Source organism: Hippoglossus stenolepis, chromosome 21 (genome assembly GCF_022539355.2).
Source record: "Hippoglossus stenolepis isolate QCI-W04-F060 chromosome 21, HSTE1.2, whole genome shotgun sequence".
Classification (NCBI taxonomy): Eukaryota; Metazoa; Chordata; class Actinopteri; order Pleuronectiformes; family Pleuronectidae; genus Hippoglossus; species Hippoglossus stenolepis.
Window position 1 is genome coordinate 18,257,342 of NC_061503.1, and position 19,451 is coordinate 18,276,792.

The following is a 19,451-nucleotide window of genomic DNA, read 5'->3' on the forward strand; positions in this document are numbered from 1 at the left end:
TGTGTGTGTGTGTGTCGCGGCTTATGAAGAGCGGAGAAGCTCAGGGTAGCGCTGATGATGGTTTCCATGGCAACCCCTGTGCACTAAACTCCCCCATCTGTCATGGCTGCCGGCCAGCCAATGTTACAGTTTGTGTGTGTGTGTGTGTGTGTGTGTTATGTCTATTCCACCGTCCGTATATTGTCGTGTTACATCTCTCAGTCTCAGGGAAAATAGCAGAGGCTGCACCGCGCACATGCACAGAAATATACTCATATATGTATAAATAATCTCTCTCACACACACACACACACACACACACACACACACACACACACACACACACACACACACACACACACACACACACACACACACACACACACACACACACACACACACACACACACACACGTTTTGTAACAGGTCACAATCATGTAGACATTCGCTCTCCGGGGACGTGGCATTTGTCCCCATTTGGACAAGCTGTCCTCCATTAACTGGTGGTTAGTCTGACATCCTGTCTCACACACACAGACACTTGTCTCTCTGTAGTTGTGAGGACACTAATTGGCATAATTCATTCCCTAACCCGAACCTTAACCATCACAAGTAAATGCATAAACCTAAACCTAATTCTAACCCTAAAACCAAACCCTCATACAGTCCTTTGAATTTGGCCTTCATAACTATCGATAGACACACATATCATAAACGATGCAGAAAAACTCATATCAGGATTCTTTTACTCTCTCAGTTTCACCATCGGCCCCTAAAAAAATCCATATCCGTCAGATTCCTCCCTGATCCATCAAATCCTCCAGCGTTCCACTAAAATCCTGTAGAACCCGTAGAACCCGTCATCTCTGAATAGAAAATCGAGTCTTAATGTGACTGACTGGCGTTTCCCATCAGCAGCCGGCCGGAGCCCCGAGGGCAGACTTAGTCCTTCACTGGTTTGGCCTCTCTCCGACTGGAAAATCAATTCTCTCCTCTTCCCTTCCCCCAGTTCCCTTTGTGAGTCTGTGCCCTTCATGCCATGTGAGTCCAAGGTCACTCGCTCCCCAAAGTACATCCTCGGTCTTTGGAGGAGCGGAGGATAGGAGGAGACGGGAGAGAGGGGGGCGGGGGTGAGGCTAAGTGGGAGTTTAAGTTAAATTTAGAAGTGGAGATAAAAGTTGAGGACAAACTCTCTGGGGCTCGAGAAAGAGTTTAAGAAAGCGGTAGAGGAGTCACACAGAGACGATTCAGGGAGCACAGTGCTTAGAGACATCAGCGTGAAGAAAAGTGTGTCGAAACCAGAATGAGGGGGGGGGGAAGAAGCTGGGGAGGACGGTCCGGGCTATTTTTGGGGCCGGAGGAGCCAGGATTACCTCCAGCACCAGGTCTGAGTCATCCCTCTCTCAGAGAACCTGGCTCTCCCCCCGAGGTCTGTGCTGCTGAAAGATATATGAGCGCTGCAGGTGGCGAGCAGAGGAAGGAACCTCTGCAGAGCTGACCCGGGATCTGAGGACGTGATCAAAGTTTCCTTCGCTCACTTCTAATGATGACGCGGTCACTTTATAATGAAAGAAATAAAACTCCTTCCTGCTGCTCTTAGAATATCAGTGAGTAAAGAAAGCGAAACAGCAACATGTAACGTCAGCGCGAACGGATTCTGCTTCGAGAATAAACAGCTCGTCGGGGGCTCATAATTCGTCATCGCTATTCTTAGCACGCTCCCATTTAATCAAGGAGACAGATGTAGGAGGCAAATATTTGCATCTGTGAGGAGACGGTTACTGAGCAAGAAAAATGGAACCAGTCAAGTTCAGGTTCTGTGGAGACAAAACGCAGCTGAACGTGAGGCGGGCGGATGAAAGAGAAGCCGAACAATGCATGTGCACAAAGAAATATGTCTGAGACCAGCAGGAGATGAACCCATGTGGATCTCCTCCTCTCACGCGGCTCCAACCAAGCGACGCCACTTTATTTTTATTTATTTTAAAACACCTCACATCGATATTTCAGCGTGTGACACCACACTGAGATCCACATGTAGGAGAAAGCACAGGTACGCACATGTATGTGAGCACCTGCCTGTGGGTGTGAAGGTCGGGCTGCAGACTGCAGACAGAACCATGCTGTTCTAATAACTGACTGATATGAGGCTTTTCTCCTCGTGCACGTTACACCAACATCTCCACCTTGTGGGGCTGCTGCGGCTCAGGAGGTGGAGCGGATCGTCCACGTTTGAGCAGCTTCAATCGCCGGCAGGTCATGATTGACCATCTCCAGGAGGTTTTAGCTTGATGTTTGCACAATGGAAGGAAGTGGAGACGCGTCGTCCATCTTTATTTACAGTCTATGCGTTAGGTTTGTGGTTGGAGATGGTTTTAAGTTCAGGTTGGTGTTTTCAGTTCTATTTCCTGGGGTTCTTTAGAGTCCTTGTTCTCATAAAGTGAGTCATTGATTTACTAATTGTTGTGTGTAGCCGTTTCCTTTTAGGCCGAATCAGGTGCAGCACTGAAAACCTTCTGGTGCTTCCGTCTCAGCATCAAACCTGTTTTCTTAAAAGGACCATGACTCAGTAACTCAGCAGCGTCACACACATATGAAATCGTACCATAAAGCAGCTTTTGCCCGACAGTGCAGCTCAGTCCGGGTACGGACATCTACTTTTAAATAATTTCTTTTTTGCTCCGCTCTTATTTCCCTTCTTCTTTCTCAGCCGGTATCTTCTCTCTGAGCTACAGACAAAAGACCCGAGCTCACAACCGGAGAGATAACCAAGTAGGTCATTTAAAAAAAAAAACAGAGAGAGAGAGAGAGAGAGAGAGAGAAAGTTTAAAATGCACCGGCAGCTAAAAAGGTATTGATTCAAAAATGTGTTTCGAGGTGAAAAGACAGAAACAGAAGAAGGGAGGTGAGTAAACACGGAGAAGAAGAGTTCAGAGGTGAAGCTGCAAAGCCGACGCTCACATCTGAGCCTCAGTTCTGCTCCAGGCCTCTGCACGAAGGAGAAGACAGAGCGGATAAGCCGAGGAAAAGTGGCCAACGGATTCAAATCCATCTGAGCCGACGTCCTATACTTATGAGGACGAGTCGCCAAATCTCCCATGATGCTCCGTTTGAAGTCTGATCACATATGAAGAGTAAAAACAAGCTACAATCAAACCACTGTGTGATATAAGCCAGGCTGGTATTTCTCTTTCTCTACGCACAGCAAGCGAGATGAAGGACGCTGCAGAGGGAGAATGGAGGCGCTGACCATATATATATTTTACAATATCAATATTTTATACTGTTATTTTCAAATCCTCTGGTTCTGATTAAAAACTCCTGAACTGAAAACAACTCCTGCTGTAGCTGGACAAAGTTTGGAGTGCTGAATCTTTTTTTAACACGTCATTCTGATGATCTCTTTTTGTATTTGCACTTCCATAAAATTCAGGTTCTTTCCAAGAGACAGATTAAATAAAAAGAGAATAAGAAGAGAATTGGTTCAGCAGAAACCTGATTTCACTAATAACGGAGTATTTATTATTAAACATTACATGACTGATTGAGCTCATTTGGCTAAAATCAGCTCACAGCCCAGCGCTGTGACTAAAGGTTTAGTGACGTCTCACATCCGCTTCCTATTGAGCCCTCGAGGAGAAGCACATATAATTATAAAATATACATTATGGCTTCTTAAAGTGAAACCGAAGTCTATGAGGGGAACAGACGACGGAGTAATGCGGGCGGACCACTGGTGGGTTCGTCCACGCGGCATCTGGACTCTCCCTATTCCCTCAGGGCAGCAGGTGATTGACAGTTATCAATAACCGCTCTCAGGAGTTCAGAGGTCACAGATGCTTTGGTTAAACAAAAGGGGACAAAGTCCTCACCTGCACGTGTCTCTGTTTAAAGATCAGTGGGACATGAAACTGAACCGGGAAACGCACAAAGCACCGGCTCGTGTCTCTGGGGAAAGTGCAGCGGCTCCACAGATGGTCGCACACTGCGGAGCCACAATAGACTCACAGCAGGAGGGCTAAGTGTGTGTCTGTGTGTGTGCAGGAGGTCGACCCTGCGCTGGATAATTGTTCTTCTCTCCGAGCTGAGCCTTACTCACCGATCAGGAGGCCGCGGCACCATCTCAGGCCTGAATGGCTCAAACACACATCGGGTGAATCAATACGCTGGCACACAGTGAGTCACAACACCACACAAAGACACAGCCTCAATTAGCCGCTCGTTACTGGAGGACGAGCGCTCACTCCTCCAGTGTCGACGCCTCCAATTCGGTTCATTAAAGCCGATCAATGCATCAATCAAGGGCTCATCTATTCTCATCTACTGACACGTCGCCATCTTCTGTTCGGGGGTGGGAAGGTTTGAACGTGCAGCTTGAATCCCCATCAGGGGCTTGGACACCGACCTCGTTTGGTCCGCACGTTTCACTTTAGGCTTCATCCAAACTTCTACGTTTTCAAACTAGAACCATGTCGGTCCATATCCATACTGAGATGCAGATCCCGGTTTAAAGGCATGTGCTCGGGTCAGTAAAGTCGATTCACTCGAGGGCCGGACGTTACGTGAACAACAGAAGTGAATGGATGAAATGGATTTGAGCTGCGTGAGGTGGAACAACAAAGAGACCGAGGAAAAAACGAGTGAGTGATGTGTGGGGGAGTAAAGAGGAGAGGCGAGGGGACGGGGAGGCAAAGACGGAAAGCCAGGACGCAGAGACTGAAGCGGGATGGAAAGACGGTAGGTGAAGAGATTAATGGCAGGTGGGAGATGAGGAGAGGAGGCAAGGGCAGGAGCTGCATGAGGGAAAGGGAGGATGGAGGAGGGGGAAGGGGGGGGAGGAGAAGCAGGAGGTGAAGCAGGAGGGAGGGAGAGAGAGAAAGCGGTGCGAGGCCAATCATAATTGGCCTCATGGTGGGAGATGGCGGAGCTGTTGCTGGGTGGAACATGTGTGTTTGGGGGGTGGGGGGTGGGTGGGGGGGTGAGGATTATGGGGCAAATGTGGAGGTCAATGAAGCGGCGGTGAAGTAGCAGAGCTCCGACTGTATCATCTGAACTGTACAGCACTTAACTAATGCTTCTATCTGAAGATGCTGAGTGCATAAGATATATATATATATACACGTACACTACAGTATGAGAGTGAGGCTCCTGTGGGAATACAGAGGCAGCTACTCTGCTGGTGCAGCAGCGGCCAAGTAGCAGATCAAATATAGTTCACACCCACATGTGCGTGCATGTGCCTATATATACACATGTATATATCCTTTCCCAGTTTGACCATTAAATATGAATATATATAGACTCTGTATAGAGGTTGATTTGGAATTAAAGGTGACAGATTCCCACAGCAGCATTTAGGGTGTTTTCAATCTGAGAGAATTAATGATTCATATGTAATAGGAAGTAATTTATTCCATCCACCGAGGAGGTTATGAGTCATTTAGCAGGATTACAGAAACACTGCTGGATGGATTTCTACAGAACTTGGTGGAAGGATGTGGAATCAGGAGTCCGGGAAGAACCAATTCAATGTGCTGCCGATCTGGTTCAGGGGGCAGATCCAGGAGTTTTTAACATTGTACATTTTTTAACATTTGCATTGATTTTCACCCACTGTTAGACGTTGACGGAGGTTTGTTGTACTGAGAGTATTTCTAGTATTATATATTTATTATACGGAAAAGAAAAAAATATATATACACAGGTGTATTATGAGTATTCATGCAGCGGTGTTCAGATTCAAATAGACCAGATCTTGCTCCTCATGCAGCAGCAGCTTCACTTCCTCTGCAGGTTGAGTTGTGTGACATAATGACACGATTAGTCCCTGCCCTCATTAAAAAGTGGAAAAGAGTCTGTCAGCGATTTCCTGCACTAATTGAATAATTGAAAAGTGGAGGGAATCCATCACAGGAGCGAATCCCGAGATCTTTGGTTTAGTGTCGCATCAGATGGAGAAAAGCAAATGTTCACATGTGAGGAGCTGATGTTTGACATGAAGAATCATTTATCAAAATAATGTCAGATTCATTTAGCTTCAGCTTTAATTGTCTTTGTCTGAGAATATTTTTCTAATCACAAATAAGAGGAGACGAAATTACTGCCTCAAATATGCAGCATATATATGTTTAATTATGTATTTATGAAAATCCTCCCAAAATAAATCATTAAAAGTAAAACGAGGGCCAAGTTTATGACACAAAAAGCTAATTTGCAGCGAGACTTTCATTCAATTTGCAATTTGTTTGTAATTAGCGTCTGATTTAATAAGACAGAAACTAATTGTGCAATCAGTGACAGGGCCTGTGTTTAAATGAATGTTGTATTAAAGTGGGAGTTTAATAGGCAAAGTTCAAGGGGGGGGGGACTCGTTCAGAAAATCAAAAAGATGAGAAGTCAAAAGGCTCAATGAAGTAACGGCCCCGCCGAATAATTTACAATTAAACTTGAGAGGAAAAGAATCTTTCATGTTCAAACTCTGTGAACTTTGGATAAAAGCGTCACTTTCTTATCTCGGCCCGTTGGAAGGCTTTTTGAAATGAGGCGGAGAGTCAAAGGGTCAAAGGGTCAAAGCTAATTACAAGAGTTCAATCTTGTTTGCGTCATGAGACTTCATGTGTTACTGCATCGTCGAAACTATGAGAAGTTTCCTGGTGACACACAAGGACTGAAAGGAAAGATTTTTATCCTGCATGATGATATAACTGTGCAAGCAGCTTATTATAGCATAGATACATATATGTTTATATAAATAAAGTATTAGAGAAACGGAACAAATGTTGTGCTTTTACTTTGAAGACAAATGCCTGTTTACATCCCAAACTCGACACTGCACTTCCATGGACCCTGAACAATACACATGCCAAGTATGAAGCTGATCAGATGAACAGTTCATGAGATATTAACATATATAAATAAATATATATTTGAGACATTTGTGGAATTAGTAGGTTGAAGAAAATAGAGAAAAAAGTGATATTTTTTAAATAGTTTGTTTTATCTCTTGAAGAATTTCCAAAACAAAATCAACGATCAAATTAAATAAATTGAAACAATCTACAGTAATTTTGTCGACGATTCTTTTCCAGGACCGAGTCTCGACACAGCTTGTTTTTTTTTTAAATACTTGACCCCGACACTTGTTCCTTGAGAGAATGAAACGCGTCTTGGCAGCATCAGTGAGGTCGACACCTGAGTATCGGCTCGGAGTGTTTGTCCTCACACGAACACGCCGACAGAGGAAGGTTGAAACGCATTAATTCAGGCGCTGCAGCGGAAAAGTAGGTCACACCGACTCACATATTCACACACACATATTCCCTCTCATTCATACACAACCTCTGACACATACTGCACAGTTTCACTTACAGTCAGCAGCACACACACACACACAGACACACACCCACATGCACCGGCCTGCACTCGGCATCCATCCCTCCGCCCCCAGGCTGCAGCCCAGTGCCGACACAGAGACGAGCAGGACTCCACACATAACGATGACTGTGTCCAAGTCTGGATTCTGTGCGTTGGAGAGTTTGTGAGATCGCGTGCAATTTTGAAATTCGAGGTTATATAACCACGATGCAGATAGTTTATCCTTAAAGAGCCTTTTTGGTGGAGGCACAAGTTTTGCACGAAGAAAAAAACAACTCGGAAACTATACTGCAAACACCAAACCGTACTTTAACTGATAAAAGAAGCACAAGTTCTTACATGTGAAATACAGTTTTAGACATTTGAGTCAATAGAAAAGTAATAATTTAAGCTTGGGGGGGTTCTTTGAGCCCTTGATTGACGCACATGGAAATATTTTGGATTGTGCACGTGCCTCCATGATGCAAAGAAAATGAAAAGAAAAGTAATTCTCTGATATGTGACGTTAAAGACACAGCACAGTTTGATCAGCAGCTCCTGTCGACAGAATGAAAATAAAAGCATGTGCTCTTCTCCTCAGACACACACATTTCATCTTTCTCCTCCTTCTGTCCTTCTTTCACATCTTCCACCCCCCACACTCGCCGCTGTGCCTCCACTCCTCTGTGTCTGTGGTCTGGGACGAGATTGTGCCGCTATTATCTCCAGCCAGCAGGGTTATTAACGGACGGCGTTTGTATCAGACAAAAACATGGATCCAGTGGTTGCCATGGGAACTGCATCCGCAGCACCCCAGAAAGGAGGGAGAAGGGGGGAGGGGGTGAGGAATGTGAAGTGAAAAACAAGTGGGGGAGGGGGAGGAGCAGCACCAGCGAGGTGGGTGATGGATGGAGATAGAGGAAATAGAGAAGGAGGGATGAGGGAAAGAGGAGAAGAAAGAAGCCCACTTCTATCTGGCTGAAATATTTGATTCAGCAGAAAGAGTGACCTTGGTGAGGAAGACAAAGGCGCGCGCGCTCTCTCTCTCTCTCTCTCTCTCTCTCTCTCTCTCTCTCTCTCTCTCTCTCTCTCATCACTTCACCCTCCTCTCTTTTTATCTCACTCTAATAAATGATGTTAGCTCCGTCTCCGGATGTGACAGGAAAACCCACGTTGACACGTTTATTGAGCTGAACTGTTTTCATTCAGAAATATTCAGTAGCCTCTACAACCGCAGCACAAAGCAACAGATCCAAGTGGATTGGATTTGTTTTTAATGAACGGACTGTACCACTGTTTTACACCATTTACTCCGGATCGGACCATTTACAAACCCTTCCACTGTACATTTGGTGACATCATTGAAACTGACCAGTATCTTTGTATACATCAGGGCCCAATACATAAAAACGCTCCAGTCATCAGTGCTCAAGTCTCAGTCAAGAGTTTTTTGGTTTGTTTTACTCTTGCTGAGGGTTAAGATGATTGTGATTTGTGAATATAGGCTGTACAAATAGAATATGATTGATTGAAATGCTACAACATTGGACAGAGAGAGAATCCAGGAAGAAATCAGATTTGAGAAATGTCAAAGGATGAGGACATTGTCAGAATAATAATTTGCAACCTATCATGCTTATTCACTTCATCCCTAATTTGTATGACGTCGATTTTAAGTTGCTGGACGAGACGTGTTGACGTGAAAACCACTGGTTTGATCCTTAAAATCATTTCAGTTTTAAGGTTAAACCTCCACCGAGGCTAAAAGAAAAGTCTGGATCTGCTCCAGAATGTGACGCGCTCTTCCCCGGCTCACGTCCCACCCCCGCCACAAAATGACGTGGAAAATTGATGGAGTAGTTTTTGAGTAATCCTGCTGACGGAGAAATGAACGACAATGAAAACACGAGCTCGGCAGCGGACGTAATAAATTCACTGCAGAAGCAAGAAAGACGATAAAGTCTTTCAGAGATTTAAAACTCCTCGTCTCGCTCAATCACCTGCTGACGCCGACATGTCGGCAGCGAGTCGTGACTCCTGAAACAACACCACGAGTAAATCTGCACCTTCTTCTTATGTCTCCCAGTTTTAACACCTCTAACTTTGCACTTCGCTCCCTCTCTCTGCTCTGGATTCCAGATTCACTCTTTAACGTCCTCTCGCTTCCATCTGTTCCAAGCAGAGGGAGACGGGTCGAGGCTGAACATCAGGTCCTCAGAGAGGAGGACAGGAGCAAGGACATAAACAGAGCAGGACAGATCAATGAAGGCCTGTGTACCGCACACTAATGCTGACTCATGGTGAAGGGAGATGGGAGAGGAGGGGGCGGAGGGGAAGAATGAGTGGGAGGAAAGACGGAGAAGGACAAAGGGGGCGGCGGTGGAGGTTAGAGGAGAGTTAGTATGAATGGACGTCACTGAAGACAGATGTGAGGGCAGTGAATCCGTGAACATCTGTCACGGAGGTGGAGCTGATGATCCTCCCGCTCGCTGAAGACCTTCACCTCCGCAATAAACCATCAACGGCTGCTGGGACAAGTGGTTTCTCCATCGATTATCCCAGTGGCGCCCAAACACGGCGTTGGGACCTCTTGAATCTTGAAGAGGAATAAACTGGACGTTTCCTCCAGCGCTGACATGAGGTTGGTATTTGTGGCAAATATTTGGAGTTGTTAACTTAAGGGATTATGTATTTATCAAAATGATGCCTGGGAAGTAAAAGCTGACATCAAATGTCTGGTCAGATTTGTAAAATATAAAAGTAAGGTTATAAAAATACAGTTGTTGTATCTGTACCAGAAGTCGGGTACTGTATTATACTGTCACTCAGAATGAAAGATGCAAACTCAGATTTCAGTCCATCGACGAATCGCTTCATAACCATCAATCTACCCGATGCACCAAAACGCACAGAGGACGGCAGCCGAGGGTTAATAACTTCCTGTCGATGGCTCGTTACACACTCACTCACAAACGCATCCACACACTCACCCACAGACACACACAATCAATCTCGTGCTCAGGGTCTTTTCATCCGTCACCATGGACAGTGGTAACAGTTGGTGGAGACACAACCAGGCTGTTGCCACAGAGACAATCCACAGGGCTTTTCTGAGAAACTGATTCCAGCCGCTGACGCGACGCAGAAACTACAACGACCAGACGACAGCGGAGATTATGTGACGGGAGGATTAACAACTGTCCTATGATATTAACACAATCTGAACATATTATGAAACGATATATACACGATGATAAAACCTTCCACTTGTCTTTCGCAGATGTAACAAGAATGTTTTAGCTTAAGAATGAGGCCGTGCTGCATTTGATGGAGTAAAAAATGTTAACACTGAAGTTTTTCCACCTCTGAGAATCGAGCAGGTGGATGAATAATTCAAGATGAAGCTATTTTTAACGTAGAGATCCCGGTGGGGAAGGTGTGAATCAGAGTGAGTCTGTGTGATGCTGCACATTTAACACAAGCAAAAACTGAATGAGAAGAAATAAAAACAAGGTGGAAAATGCTCAGATTCGAAAGTTTTCAAGACACAGAGGCCGAAAGTCACGTATTCATTCTGCTGTGGAGATCACGTGATCATGTTTACATCTCACGGACGTTACACTTGGGGGCCAGGTGGTGGAGAAAGTCCTGGGGACTTTCTCCACCACCTCTGGAGAAGCTGCAGAGGATCTCCAGAGTTCAGTGCACGTCTGGAAGCAGCTGAACTGAAGTGGATTGCCCGAATCTTCCAGTGATTGTGCAGAGAGTTTGTGTGAGACAGATGCAGAGTGTCTGCAGTCGTATTAACGCACACGCACGCACGCGCACGCACGCACACGCACACACACACACACACACCTAAATATAGGCTATAGGCCTCAGCAGAAGCACAGCCTTAAATATTTCATTGCCTCCTCTCCAGAAATGAATGAGAGCAGAGCCAGGGGAGGAAAATGCAAAAAAAAAAGACAGAGAGAGATGGAGAGAGAGAGAGAGAGAGAGAGAGAGAGAGAGAGAGAGAGAGAGAGAGAGAGAGATCGTTACAAAGGGGATGATGTCAAAAATAAGATGCAGGGAAAAGGAAGACGTGAAACGAGAGAGGGAATCTAATCCGCTCTGACTTTCATGCTAAATAACAATGAAGTATTTCTGAATTTCTGTAGACAAGTGGTGCATCATGGCTGAGAAGAGGGTTATGTTGTTATGAATGTGTTTGTTTTCTGAATCTGTTTAATTTTAGAGGCAACTCGATGTGGTATTGAGAAGTTTCTGCTTGACGCTACTTCACAATTTAAACTATTTCTGTCCAAGGCAAAAGTAAAAAAAATCACCGTAACATGAAAAATAACCAGATTAATACCGAGCAGATTTGGAAAATGTCAAAAACAACTCCCACTTCAAATATCCAGACACGGACGTGACACGACGAGGGTTTTATTCGCAGCGGCAGCGGCGCTCTGCTTTGGCCTCGCCGTCACTTCGAGGAGGATCAAGTGCTGCGTTGTTGCTGCCGTAAGCTGCTCCTCTCCCTTCCTGCCACTGTGCACATTGTGCACCGAGCAGCACGTTGAAGGAGAGATAAAGGTTAAAGCCACATCTACAGGGAGCTGTGGCGGTGGCACACCACACGCCAAAGATCAGACGGTGCAGATACACCGGCACGCTCACAAGCTCTCAGGGATTCCTCCGCATGCAGACACACAAAATACAGGCAAACAAACAGGCCTTTGTCCTGTCGCTGTTTCTACAGTGATGGATGAGTCGGCGTGCGCGGCACACGCAGGGTCGTCACGGGAGGCCGCGCTCTGCCCGACACCTTCGGAGAAACGGGCTCCACAATGAAGCAAGATACCATCAGAGAGTGGCAGTGATGGAGCACCACACACACACACACATATATGTGCATGCCCTCCTTATTAGGACTTTGCATTGACTTCCATTCATAAAACCTGACCACAGTTCACATCTTAACCGTCACCAGGAGCTCAGGAAGAGAGATTTGCTTCATTAGGAGCGAGAGTCGGTCCCCAGGAGGTCTACTGGTCCTGATAAGGTCAGTGTTTGTGTTGAAGAGGGAACAAAAACGAGTATATACACACGCAAGATCTAAAACCGCTCACCTCTTGAAGTGGCTGAGCAAGGTGCCCACCAGCTCCCCGATGCGGCTCTCGCTGGCGGGGACCATTCCCTGCAGGCACACCACCAGGTCCCTGCTGTCCTTAGTGTGGAAGACGACCAGCTGGTCCTTCCCCGGGGACACGCTCATCCCCGTCACCTGGGACACAGCGAGAGAGAGAGAGGGGGAACATAACACACGATAAACATGGATGAAGAACCAACGGAGAAACACAAACATGTGCAAAGGCAGGAGAGCGTGTGTTGAGAAACCTGTCAGGTAAACATCTGTACTGTGGATAAACATGAACACAGCTGCACAAGCACGTCAGGGAGGTTGAGTTGGTGCAGACAGAAGGACGTGAACACAACGACACAACTCTCACATCTGAGGGAAGCAAAACCAAGAGGTTCGCTGTTTATAGGGTTTGATTTCATATTTTTTTTCTCACTCGAGGGTTTAGAGCAGAGGATGTCGCACCTTTTTTTAGCCCTATGAGGCAAATTGAGATGTGTGAATATGGGCAATATAAATAAAATAAGAATGACTGCATTTTTTTTTAATCAAATCATCTAAATGGATGAATAAATGATGTAGAAAGGTACTTTTACACTTTATCACCATATTGCATGTACATGTTCAGATCAGATATATAAACCAAGTAAAGAGAAATGTTCTGTAAAGAAAGTTTAAAATAATTCTTAGCTCCGCCTCCTGATCCGGATCCTCAACAAACAAAAAAACGAACAAACAGACGGGTGAAAACACAAGCTCATGGCGGAGGGGATGAATAAACAGCAGCCAGTATCAGATGTCTACTGGTGCGATGGGTTTCTCAGGAACTGGAGCTCGGAGTTAGATTTATTGATCAGTTTCCCCAAAGGACCAATCAAACTTTTCCGATCAGAGCCCTTTAAAACCACACACCAATGTAAACCCACACGGCCGAGGGGGGGGGGAGATCCCAGTCGTCAATGCAGACCCAACAGGCAGAAACCAGTATCTTCACAGGTGAAGGAAACACAGGCTCATTAACCCCCTTCTTTCTCGTTCACCTGAGCTTTTTCTCCGTCTCCCTTTATTCCTTCATGTTTCCCAGCTGAACTCTGATGTGATGTGGAAACAGCCAAAGGGCATCTGGTGAGTCTGGTGCATTAATATCCACTCACCACACTGTGATACCCAGACTAATTCTCCCCCAGAGGAGGAGGAGGAGGAGGAGGAGGACTGGTCCAACCCAGCGGCTTCGCACCCAGCTCGCTCATGTGGCTCCAACACGACGCCCGTGACTTCACAAACAAACACTTCACGTAATCACCACGAATCAAAGCCCCGAGCGAAGCGTCTCCGTCGAGCAATCCGGACGCAGTTAATTGCACGGAAGCGGTTACATTTACATTTTTATTAAAGGCTTAACTGATTGGAACGAGAGTCTGTGTTCTAATGAGTCGGGTAATGAGACTTTCTGATTTGTTGCCTTGTGTCATTTTTTTGGTCTCAATCCCCCCCGATCAGTTTTAACTTGAGAATGAAATTCATTAGGAGGCATTTATCCTCCCAGACATCTGCTCAGCTGTTCGTCTGTCTCTCACACACACAGAGAGACACATGTGGAGACATTAGGACGATGGTACAGTACGAGGGGTCTTTTAATCACGATCGCAATCTGTGAGTCATCAATTCTGTGGCATTTTGTATTACTGATTAATCACAATTATTTGTTGATCATTCAAGAAAAATAAGCCAAATGTTTTCTTCCTCCAGTTTCCTAATAAAGAAGATTTCCTACTTGTATTTTTCTTATATGACAGTAAACTGTGGACACAGGTTCTGGACAGTTTTTCAGACAGTTTGAATATCTCCCCTCGAACATAAGGAAAGTGTTATCGACATGTTTTTGATATTTATTAGGCGGCTCAGAGAACACGTAGCTCCACCCGGGCCAACGCTCAATGTCTCAATGTTAAAGACAAGTGGAAAAACATTCTTTTACATCCAATCTGCTCCAGGACTCTATGAGTTTTTCCTCCATCCTTCCTCCAAGTTTCGACGGAATCGGTTTAAGTAGTTTTTTGCCAACAGCATAAACATCTCAAATCTTTGAGAGGAAACAGAGTTTTGCTTCTCTCATGTGTTTTTCACACCTCTCGCCTCCAGCGTGATCTCGAAGCTTTTTCTAGAGTCGAGACAGTTGTTGCTGCGTAAACAGGGACGATTGCAGCATGTGAGAGGAAACAACTCTTTGCCTGATGTCTTGTCTGTATTTTTATTTAAAAAAAAGCCGTCTTCCCAGACTGTAAATGTGCTGCAGTGACAGGACGACACAGAGGAAACTCCTGCACGATGTCAACCTGCAGTCACAGTGCTGCAGCTGTCATGAGGACATCAGCAGGTTCTCTTCTCATGGGAGCAACCTATTGGTTATATAACACATCCCTACACTCCTGTAGTGATGGAGTGCGGGACAAAGGCAGCGAGAGGGCCCACTGGAGGCTCTGGGATCAGATGAACGTCCTGTAATCAGCCACTCGTGTGATGAGGAGATGTTAACGGGACAGAAAATGGGAAAATAGTCCCCCCCCCCATCCTGCAAGTTGCTTCTAAAATGATAATTTATGCTTCAACACATTTTCATCCTGATCCCATGTATTAATAGATTTGCATAATTTCAGAAAGCAGCATTTTTTATCCGTCGCTCGGAGTTCTGCACACGTGTTTTTTTTTCCCTGTGAGTGCACATAATAAACTTAAAGATGAGTGAATAAGAATACGGCAGCGAGAAAGTATGTGAGGAGAGCGAGAGCCGGGGGATCACAAATAATCCTCGGCGGGAAGAAAAGAGAGCGATCTGTGCACAGGCCCGAACGACACCAGACATCAGCTGATCTGCCCTGCCGCTCGGTATCCATGACAACACTGTCTCCTGGGAAGTTGGCATGACAACAACGGGAGGAGAGAAGCGGCGGCAGCGTGGGGGTGTGGGGGGTGTGGGGGACAACACTGAGATCGGAGAGAGGGAGAGAGGGGGAGATGGGTGAGACGGGGATGGGTGCACGACAGAAATAGAATGAAGAGATGAAGGTGAGAGAAAAGATGGTGAGAAGCAGCGAGATGAGTCAGTGGAGCACAATCAATATATTTCACCGTCTCCTCAACAGTATTTGTTTTATTTAACGAGAAATACGGTGTAATGATCTTGCTTCTGCAGCGCAGGCATTAACCGGCGTATAAATCCCCTGGCAGACGGTTGTTGGCTCCACACTAAAGCACCGGCCATTTATCAGCCGGGCCCCGGCAGGAGCAGCAGTAAGTATGGTACAGCTTGGGGGTGGGGGGGTCATGTGGTGTTAGCCCCTCGGTGCTAATCAACAACGAGCTAACTGCTCTCCCCTCTGTTTGACCTTCTCCGATCGATAGTTCCGCGTCACGCTGCTCTCGGCCGGCATCGGGCTCCAGGTCATGCCGCCCCCCCCACTCCCTCTGCACTTCCTCTCACCCGCTTTTACATTTACTGCATTAACAGTCCTGATATCATGGATGTGAAAGAGCAGCAGTGATGATTAATGCTTCTCTTCTCAGTAACAACTAGGATGGCTGTTTGTGTCAAGATGTATAAATAATTTCCAGAAAAATTTATGACAATGTTGAAAAACACCCTCAAAGATCCTGGACTTGCCGCCTGATCCACAACTAAAGTTGAACGGTTCCTCACCCGAGCAAAACCTCAACCTTGCACCATGTTTTGTGGCGATCATGATAACAGACGGAGGTAACTAGAAGTACTAAGTTAAGTGATCCCCTCCGCCGAGGCCCAACAGTCTCTTTAAATTCAAATCAAGACGCACCTAATAGGCGTCTCCATTTTGTTTCGCAGCCCACAAAGGTTGCGTCCTCTGTGGGCTGCGTAGACGGCGTCCTGCCCCTGAACTGGAACACAGCTATAATGTGTACTACGCTCCTCCTGTGGTGACGCTGTGTGAAAGCTGCAAACCAACAAACTGTGCCTCCTCCTCCTCCAGCTCCACATACGACTGAGCTCTATCCATCAACTCATGAGTGTGTGTGACTCAATGGCCAATAACTAAGAATCTCCTTAACTCCCGCTGATCTCTCTCTCGCTCTCTCTCTCTGCCGCCATCTGTCTAATCTGCCGTCTCCCAGTTTCCCTTCCAGATGCAGCCATGCAGGCTGCTGGTGTCCGTCTGCGGACTCTGTGACTCCCTCCTGTCACTCTGTCAGATTGAACACTGGGACGTCTTGTCACCGCCGTCAACCGCACGTCAGCCTCACATCTCACTCGCTTAACCAGACGTCGGGGGGGCGTATCTGCCCCGGAGATTAATGTGCGACGCCTTCACTTCCTGTTTCATTGCCGCCTCACCTCCAAGGTCAGTGTCACGGCAGAGCAAAATGGAGGAATCAGAAATAGTCCTTTAAACGCTGCTTTCTGCTCTCGTTTGTTTTCTTAACTTCACCTGCATAGTTTTCAGTTGCTCTTTGTAGTTTCAGTTCTAGACCTTCAGGGGGAAATTGTCTGGTTGTCTCCTCTTCAAAGGGCCGTTTGAAACGTAGGAAGCATTTTGTGAAGGTTAAATTTAGGCTTGAAGCTGCGACGATTAAACAGTTCAACATTTTGGGTGAATATTTAAATTCTCACACAACAGCTACGACATTTATTTTGCTCAATAAACGAGGAAAGCGACCGCTGTCCCGCTGTCCGTCTGTTTGTTCTTCAGCAGGATTACGCAAAAACCACATAAACAGACTTCAAAAAATCATATTTAATGAAGGTGTAAATTGAGTATTTCTGAAATCTGGCAACCTCACAGTTTCAGGTAAGAGTTAGATGCTGGTGAATGTGATATGTCAGTGACGGTGTTTTCTGACCAGGTCACGAAAACATTTAAAAAAACGAAACAACAGCCTCTAGATATGGATCCAATTTCAGCGAGAAGACAAAATAAATAAAAACAGAAAACATGAACCTGCCGAGGAACAGAGTCACCTGAGCCACAACTGCCACTCACGTCTGATGTTTATGGTTTAATTCTCACATCACGAAATCCAGACGTGAGGTAGAAACTATCACAAGCTCATTTTATTGACTCGCTGAATATTCATCTTTCCAATTTACACAAAACTATGAAACTCCAGCTGCACGTTGAATGAATCAGCAGCAAAGACACAAGTCTCCTCTCCGCAGCATATTACCGAGCAGTAATTTGATCTATGGATTTTCATTTTCAGGCTGCTCAAGTGTGTAACCTGCAATCCAATACACATCACAAACAATTCTGCATAAGTCATTCTCCCATGTGACACACACACACACTGGTTTACAGCACATGAAACAGGGTTTTATGGATCTGCATCAAGAAGATCTCTGCTTCTATTAACTCGATATATACAGTCTGTATATTTAGAATTATGCTCTGTGCGTGTTTCTCTGTCTCTGGTGGAAGAAACTGGATGTTATACATCACGCTCCTGGTGCAACCGCCCACACACATCACTGTGAACGATATGAAACGGTCCAATGCGTCTTAGCAGAAAAACCTATATCCTAAAGCTTTACTCGGCATGTTACCACAAGACTTCTCCAGTTTATTGATTCATCGTAAGAGGGAAATGATCCAACTTCCTGAGCAGAGCTGCGTAAATCTGCTTTTCTCAGACTCGAACTCAGGAGGCCGGACATGACGTTTGAATTCTGCTGTGGAAAGATCTCAATGGGACCTTCCTGAATCAATACAGGATAAATACAGTAGATAAATAAAAGTAAATCTGTAGTAAAGTGCAGTTTGACCCTGTGTGTAGTAAGTCCCTGTGTGTTAACCACCCTGTGTGTGTGTGTGATGAAGAAGGCTGTGAGGAAGAGGAAGAGTCCTACGTTGTAGAGGGGGATGCTCTTCATGGGCTTGTACTGCTTCAGGGGATCCATCTTGTACAGGTGGCGGTCAGTGATGAGCACAGTCCTGTCCTCCGACTTGTGGAAACGGTTGATCTGGGAAAACACAAAGCACCTCATTAGTCCCCCCCCACAGGAAACAGGAAGAGCTCACACACACCAACAACTTAACCCCCTGCAGGTTGGGGGTGGAAACCAGGAGCATTTCTTTCCTGTACAGACACACGTGGCTGAGACAGTGGATGAATCCTCTACCTTGCGAACATTGCAGGAGAACAGCACCCTCATGAATTTGTCTTTCCGCTGCAGCTCGCTGGAGACGAGCGTGAACGACGCGGCGCTGTCGGGGCTGTCTCGCTTCTGTCGAACACAAAAGAAACACACACACAGAGAAACTGTCAGAGACACAGACAGAACAAACAGCACCGACACTCGTCGAGTTCAGAGGAGGACGGAGAGGAAGAGCTTCCATCGAATACACACACTGATATATCAAGGCTATAAAACCTTTTTATTAAATTACTGGAATTACGAATAGCTTCTGAGAAAAGATACAATCTGCTTTAAATGACTCTGCAGTGTGTTTTTAATCGGCTACGATTGGCACAGATGTAGATGTGACACCTCGGTGAACACGTTGCTTTGGCAAGACAGCGAGGTGAGGGAGCTTCTCAGTTTTCAGTTTGGGTTTTTCGTTCCAGACGTCGAACACGACTCAATGGGAGAAAAGACAGAAGGTGAACTCCTCTGTTTGTTGTAGGAAATGAGGTAACTGATTTATTTTAGCGTGTGCGACCATCTAGTTCTTCCTGTTGGCGTCACCTTCCTCACAGTTGCATTGTTAGCTACTCTGAGCGGCTGCACTTATCGTAGCTCAGCCGTGCACTTGGCGTTCGTTTCGTCACCTGGCTTGAACATCTGTCTTCTTCATATCTCAGCGATATTATTTGTCTGAGCATTTTGGCCAAGACGCTAAAAAGATATCGAGGTTCCAATCGCAGCATTAATATGGATTTTAGTGACAGTAACAGCAGCTGATAGAACCAGTTTACAGCAGTAACACTTACATGTATTCAAACATATACAAGCCAGACA

General features: G+C 45.8%; 1 protein-coding gene across 1 annotated transcript in view; it reads right to left on the reverse strand.

Moving 5' to 3' along the window:
• Positions 1-19,451, reverse strand: part of myo1d (myosin 1D) — a 67,343-nt gene that overhangs the window by 6,487 nt on the left and 41,405 nt on the right. Inside the window, exons 19-21 of the mRNA XM_035146452.2 lie at positions 18,612-18,716; positions 18,339-18,452; positions 12,453-12,607 (exon numbers count right to left, since the gene is read on the reverse strand). Coding sequence (XP_035002343.1) covers positions 12,453-12,607; positions 18,339-18,452; positions 18,612-18,716 — 374 coding nt within the window. The remainder of the gene's footprint in view (positions 1-12,452; positions 12,608-18,338; positions 18,453-18,611; positions 18,717-19,451) is intronic.